This window comes from Kryptolebias marmoratus, linkage group LG11 (assembly GCF_001649575.2).
Source record: "Kryptolebias marmoratus isolate JLee-2015 linkage group LG11, ASM164957v2, whole genome shotgun sequence".
In the NCBI taxonomy this organism is placed as follows: Eukaryota; Metazoa; Chordata; class Actinopteri; order Cyprinodontiformes; family Rivulidae; genus Kryptolebias; species Kryptolebias marmoratus.
The window spans coordinates 1,591,761-1,599,334 of record NC_051440.1 but is presented as its reverse complement, the minus strand read 5'-3'; the positions used below and the strand labels follow the sequence as shown (position 1 = coordinate 1,599,334).

Genomic DNA, 7,574 nt, shown 5'->3' with positions numbered 1-7,574 from the left:
CAGTTTTCAATTAATTCCCCGCTCAAAAGTTTTTGTCTCTTACGCTGATTTCTTCATTTAACATTGTGAAGCTCTACTTAGAACCTTCTTAAGATCCAATAGTGCAAAATGCAAATTCTTGCAATTTTTTGACTGGTCTTAAGATTTTGATCAGAAGTGTATATATGCACACACCACTTTTTCAGTTTTAGATTTGTGTATGTATTTCACAGAAGTGTTCCCCACTTTTGAAAAAAAAAAATTAAACAACATATAGTCTAGCTTTTTTCATAGAAAATGTAGCGCAAATTGTAAAGTGTATGTGGTAAGCGATTCAAAATTCATGAATTGTCTGCCTCACTAAATTTTAAACTCAGGGGCCACTAGTGTGTGTGGAGATTTTTTATTTTTTTTTGGAGTAGGCCATGATCTTCAAAAACTGGCCATTTAAAATGTGGCCACATGGCTTGCTGGTTGCAAGAACAGAATTCAGTAAGGTGACAATGGAAAATTTGCACACACATTTTTCCTGCAATTTTCAGTCACCTTCTAGTTTCCAAGTAGTTGCACCCAGTGAGATACAACCTTTACTCAAACTCTGCGCCCTGAAGAGTGGTGGCATGTGGAAGATTCTTGAAATTTGATTTTGAATCAGAGAACATTGTACTTTTTTTTAAAGCTTTCAAAACTAGTTTGAAATTGTACAAAGTATGCTGAACAGCATTAAAATATTTTGGAGTTGAGAAAGCTTCTGATAAGGTGCAGATGCAGCAGAGTACATCACAGTTTCATCAGCATAAAGGTGGACATTAGTGTTTGATACTTCTCTGTATTATATAAAATAAAACGCAGTGGCTCCAGAACTGATTCGTGGAGAACACCAACACGTATTGCAGGGGAGCACCTTGGGTTATATGAAGGAAATTAGAAGTGATGCCTTCTGTTTTCAAACACTGAAATCTTATGGAAGTATCTTTTCACACCAGCAGAACATGCTGGTGTGAAAACAGGGTGTTCTGTTGTCCAGGCGCTCAGTAAAATTATTTAATGCTTTAAAGGTTGTTGTAGTTGCCCTTTTCTAAAACCAGACTGAAAGTTAAATAATATATCATGAGTATTAGATACAACTTCAGTTGTTCACTTACAAGACATTGTTAACAGACCATTCTGTCAGAAAACATCACCTTTCTGACTGCAATGATTTATCTTTCCCAGAGGGCAGTACTGTTTGTGACTGTCAGTGTTACTCAGTTTGCATTATCTTATCCTATTAGACACATCAGAGACATCATAGACATTTGCTGGTATTAAATAGAAGCATGTTTTTTTATTAAAAAGTCACTGTTTCAATACTTGAACATTCAGACATTTTGAACATTTGCCTGATATCACCTGATGTTTAGAGCTTTCTCAACACCTTTACAGTTTGTACCTTTACAAGCTTTTAAATTGTTGCCATTTGAGGATTTTCATTGTTAAGAAATAATGCATAAAATCTAATCATTTATTTTGGCCTCTGACTGCACCTTACTTGTGTCTCTTTTGAAAGACTCCATTAAATTAAGAATCAGAGTTTGGTGTTTTAATGTACAGTGTGTGCATCAACATCCATAGTGGCTGGAATGAATGCAACCAATGTGATAAATATGTTGCAGCTTCTGACCTGTTGATTATGCTGAAAAACAGTAAATGCCAATAGTTAAACTTTGATCCTCTCCTGAGTGTACATACATACGTACACACACACACACACACACACTAAAGGTCTCCCAGACTGTGTTTTGTCATACATAATTTAGCTTGTGAGTATAGTTGTTTTCCTTGGTGCTCTTTGGGGCCAAACTGACACACAAAAAACCAAAGAGACTCTGCCATGTTTCAGCCTGACACACACAGAAATAGAAACACCTCTCTACCCTTGATATTTCCACTCTGAGGGTAGACATGATTCTAGTCAGATATACTCAGGGGGCTGTGATATGAAGCAAGATTTCCTGCTAAAGTTGAGCTGAAAGTCAGAGTTTTCTAAATCACAAATGAGACTCTCTTGAGCACAGCTAGATCGCCATGGTTAGAGCGGCTGAACTCATCACCTGCTCCAGAACAGCAATCTTACAAAAGCCTAGACTGCTAAGGAGAGAGGTGGAGAGGTTGATGGAATGGTGAATAAACTGTGGTGCAATTCTGGTCTTGTTACTGTTCTGGCCTGATGCTGAACTCCTAGCCTTAAGTATGCATTTATACTATTTGCCACAGGAGTTCACCTCCAATTTACTGATCGTGGTTTACATCCCACTATCAGCTGAAGAGGCAGCAGTTTGTGACATCACCCACTCTACTTTCTCTAAGCTGTAAGCTGTGCAACACAGAACAATAAAACTTTGGATCTCTTGTGAGCAAACATTAAGGGTGCAAACAAAACAACTGCCGTACCCCAACTCTGTTGTTCAGATAACAACCTGGTGCTTTTAAGACTTGCTTGTTTCCACAAGGTGTGTGAAGAGGTGGAGTCTGGAAGCCAGCAAGGTTCTGCAGGGCTCCTTTGACAGAAGTGACTGGGATGTGCTCTGCCTGCCATATGGGGATAGCATCAATGCCATAACCAATTGTCCTATTACAAATTTTAAATCTAAAAACGTTACAAAAAGTTTTTATTCTAAAGATATGTTCACTACAGTAGACATCAAAACATCAGATATGAAACTGAGTCCTAATTTGTACATGTGTTATTAATGTTTTGAACATAAATTAGATAAAAGCCCTAACTTGTATGTGTTAGTAAATAGTATTACCTCTGTTAACAATTCACAGTAAAACCATGATAATAAAGTTTAATTTCAATTGCACATTTTTCAAACTTAAAAACACTTTAACAAGGGCAGCAAATAAACGAGACAAACAAATTGAAAACCAAGAAGGAAAAAAACCCTGAAAATAAAGTAACAAAACTGTATGAAATGAAAAGTTTTGAGAACAGAAGTGAAAGATTTCTAAAAAGAAAAAAAAAAAGCTTATTATTTTGAATTATTTTTTGAAGTATTTATTGTGTGAGTTTTCATGATGAGTTTGTATTTTTGTGTTTTCATTATGTAAAGCACTTTGAACCGCCTTGTTGAAAAGTGCTATATAAATAAATTTGACTTGACTTAAACATTTATTTGAATATTTCAGTCTTTTTACTCAATGACCATGTGACATAGATACTGAGGGAACATGTGTCACAGCAAACGAGAACGCCCAAGGTTTTTGTGTCCATTCCTTCCTCTTTATCTTCTGGCTGCATGAGACGTGTTTCCTCCTCCACCTCCTCCTGTGAGAGGCCAAACCCTCCTCCACAACGACAACCATATGTATAAATCAGTTCATCTGAAACAACAAAGACGACATTTTGGATACAAACTCATAATATCCAAAGTCACAACAACCACAGAAAGTTTTTTTTAAATTTAATAGTAAAACACAGGGGCTCAAGTGATATGATGACTATAAATGTGAAACAACAACATATTTAAAGTAAATATGTACACAGTACACAGTGGGTTGCAAAAGTATTCACAGCCTTTGATAATCTGTTTACAAATTTATAATTATCACCCACTGCAAAGACTGAAAGTATGTTTGTTTTTCGGTATGTTAGCAAAATATCTCATAAACCACTGACTAGACTTTAATGAAACTCTCAGAAAATAATCACTGGATGTACATTTATACATCTAACTTAAATGACTAATTTATTATATGTAAATAAACACAGATTTATGGATTTTTAGGCATAATAAAGAGTGCTAACATAATTACCATCGTGTTTATCACTGAAGCTTTTATACACAAATCAAACATTTCAAAATTACAAAGACAGTCATGTTATGACAATGTCAGCGATACCTACAGACAGATATTCTTCAGGGTTCAGTGAAGAAAAAAAGTTTTTAAAAAAATGTGAAAACTCTCCTAAAGTGGTAGCACAGATTAACATAAAATCTGTTTCTGACATTTGGAAATCGAGTCAAAATCCTTTGTGTCTACGATGTGATGCATCTAAAACTAGATTTTACCCACCACCACCACCTGCAATGGACCACTGGAAGGTCAGTGGAACAACTCCAGCTTCCCCCCACCACATGTTGAAATATCCTTGTGCAAGATACGTAACCCAATATAGCCCCGGATCTGAGAATCAGTGTCCTGTATGTGTATATGGTTAGTAATGCAGCTAATTATACTATTTTGTTTAGTGTGAGTTTGTTGTTGATAATGTCTCATTACCCTGGTCCCACGTCATGTCCTCCAGATGGACTGTAGAATCTACCGGTTTGTCTTGTTTCAGTTCTTGTTCTGTAAAATATAAAGTCAGCATTAGAGAAAAAACTGTAGAAGGAGACGGGCAACATTATTTGATTTAGCACAAGAGAAGACAGTGAATCTTAAAACCTTTTGCTTCCAATTTGTTTTGCTGGAACACCCAAATTTATCAAGTCAATTTCTGGGTCTAGAACAAGCCTGGAATACATGTAAGCTGAGAAATGACACTCAGAGGCCATCCAAACAAGAATGTCTTTTGATTTTCATTGTTTCAGCCTTTGTCCACACAGAAAAACAAGTTCCAGTGAGAAAAAAAAGTCCTGAAAAGCTACTTGTGTTTTTGTAAAGACAGCCAAAACTCAACCTTCTGATTAAGATAATCTTGTAGCATCACCTATAACAGGAAGCATGTCCTCTTCAGGTCTATGTCATCTCACTGCAGTGCCAACAATCAAAATTCTAGGCAGATTTAAATTTATTTTTGTACAGCTGCTAAATCCTATTTTTTATTCTACATTCTTTGAATAGTTTTTACACACTCAGTTTTAAAAGTCTCATGTAGAAAAATGCTCTCGGCTTTGTTTCTGGTGAATGACAAGTGAAAACGCAGCTATTAAAACTGTGATTTTTTTTAACAGTTCACTCTGGAGGAAACAGTCATTATCAAGTTGTACAGTTTGACAGTCATAAAGAAATAATTAGTGTTAAATTTTGCTTAGCTTTTAATTAGCATTGCACTGTGTTAGGTACATTAGCTGCTAAACTAGTGATAATTTCTAGAAGGAATGATAAGTGTACAGCACAGCAGTGTTGTTAGCACTGTTTTCTCACAGCAAGAAAGTCTCCATTTTGTGTTTTAGCTGGGGTCTTTTCAGTGAGGAGTGGGGTTGGGTTGGTGCCTATTGGAGCAGTCCAGTTTTCTCCCCCAGTTTAAAAAACATAACTGATCATAGAAGTGTGGACAAGTATGGTACTGTGTCTCTGTGTTGACCCTGTATAAACTAACACTGTGTTAAGCTTAGTGACTGGCTATTTTAAACACCCACTGCTGAAACGCAAAGGTGGGCAAAAATGTTTTTGCAAGTGTCTGTGTGTGTTTTGAGTGCATTTATGTATCGGTTAGCAAAACATCTCGTAAACCACTGAACAAATTTTAACAAAACTTTGAGGAAATCATCATTGGATGTACCTTTACAACAAAATGGCTACCACAGCTAACTGACCTTTAAAGCAAAAAAAATGTTTATAATTTAATTAGTTTTACAGATATTGGGGGTAAAATATAGTGTGGTAGTAGCTGGGAGCCATTCCCAACACATAGTCCAAGTATTACTGAGTGGGATCTTTTTTTTAGCTTTTTTTTAGCTCCTGTTTTGCTCCTTTTACTTCGGTTTGCTTCGTTTTGCTTCTTCAGCAAAGTCATTCAGCCGTCAGCATTCACAAGCCCAACATGGCTGAAATATAGCTAGGTTTTTGAGTCTGTTAGCAAAATATCTCATGAACTACCTGACAGATTTTAATAAAACTCTCAAAAAGTAATCACTGTATGTACATTCTACATTTGGGGTGTATTCCAGAAAGCAGGTTTTAGTGAAAACTCAGAGTAACCCTGGGTTTAAGGAAAAAGAGTTTACTGTTCCGGAAAGAGAGATAAGTAAATTTCAGACTCTGCCACCATAGTACTAAATTCTGTGAACTAAACCTGTTCGCTGGCAGGTTTAGTGAAAGAAACCCTGGGTTTATACTAGTCTCAGTAGATGCTGAGGCTCATGGTGCACAGAGGTCACCAACGTTCTGCAGAGTCAATAGCTACAGGCCTCCAAACTTCATGTGGCCTTCAGATTAACTCAAGAACAGAACATAGAGAGCTTCATGGAATGGATCTACATGGCTGAGCAGCTGCAGCCAAGCCTTACATCACCAAGTGAGTGTAAGGCTTCTTGAACAATGGTCAGAAATTCCAATAAACCCTCCTAGACATGTGGAAAGCCCTCCCAGAAGAGTTGAAGCTCCTATAGCTAAAAAGGGTTGGCCAACATCATATTAAACCCTATGGATCAGGAATGGGATGTCACTCAAGTTCATATGAGTATGAAGGAAGACAAGGAGATACTTTTGACAATATAGTGTATTTTCCAAAATCATAATTTTGACTAATAGGCTTTTTCAGAAAAACATGGCCAATTAATTTATGTAATTATTTGACTATTCATAAAAATGATAAAAATAAATAAAAAATATTTGTAATCAACTGTGCTCCTGTTCAGCTGCTCTGTGTACTCAAGGTTCTTGGTACCATATTTTTCAGACTATAAGGCGCACTTAAAAGCCTTCAATTTTCTCAAAAAACGACAGTGCGCCTTAAAATCCAGAGCACCTTATACTGTATGTGTAAGAAGATGTAATGTTTTAGTATGACTTTGGTAAACTACAAAGTCGCACCGCTTGCAGCATTAAGGTTCAATTATAATAGCACAGGGCTCTGCGCACAGCACACAGACCTGAGCGCGTGGTGTAGACGTTTATACTTGACGCTTATGGCAGTGCAGTATTCTCCAAAAAGACGGGGCTGTTTTGTTTCGCTTAATGAGCCTTTTAGTCTGGTGCACCTTATATATGACACAAGTTCGAAAATGGATCATTCATTGACAGTGCGTCTTATAATCCAGTGTGCCCTATAGTGCGGAAAATATGGTATTTAGAAACGGTACAGCTCTTTTTCCTGCATTTCTTTCCTGAGATATTGGAGCTTCACTGAGGATGGCTTTGTACTGCACACAGTGGCACCGGATTCATTTTCTAGGTGGGGGGCCACCGGAGTGTTTCGTCACCTTATTAATTTTACATGCATCGAATCATCGTCTAACATCAATAAAAACTGAGTAATGAAACGCTTTTTCATCTATGACTTTTTGTTCCAGTATATTATTATGAATAATGATAATTAGTTAAACCAACCAACAGCTTTATAAATGACCACAATAAAAGTAAACACAGGTAAATAACATGCGCACGGGCATAGATGGAATAATCCAACATCTGAGCAACAGGAATATACGAACGCTTGTGCGGCGGAACTAATTAAGAGCATTCGGTATTAAAACAACATAAACTTTGTCAGACTTGGAACATGTAACCAAACATTATATTAGTGAAAAGATTTCTTCCGAGGCTATTTATAAGTATGTCGCTCATTGTAACTATTTACATCCTAATGACACTAATAACGACTAATGATGACAATAAGTTTCAGAGCTCAGAATTTTCCAAAGTATGCCTCCCTTCGCTGACTC

General features: G+C 36.7%; 1 protein-coding gene across 1 annotated transcript in view; it reads right to left on the bottom strand.

Annotated features, from left to right (window-relative positions):
* Positions 1-2,613: 2,613 nt before the first annotated feature.
* Positions 2,614-7,574, bottom strand: part of dnajc24 (DnaJ (Hsp40) homolog, subfamily C, member 24) — a 16,080-nt gene continuing 11,119 nt past the window's right edge. Inside the window, exons 4-5 of the mRNA XM_017440281.3 lie at positions 4,246-4,314; positions 2,614-3,345 (exon numbers count right to left, since the gene is read on the bottom strand). Of these exons, the coding sequence (XP_017295770.1) occupies positions 3,134-3,345; positions 4,246-4,314 (281 nt within the window). The 3' untranslated portion in view covers positions 2,614-3,133. The remainder of the gene's footprint in view (positions 3,346-4,245; positions 4,315-7,574) is intronic.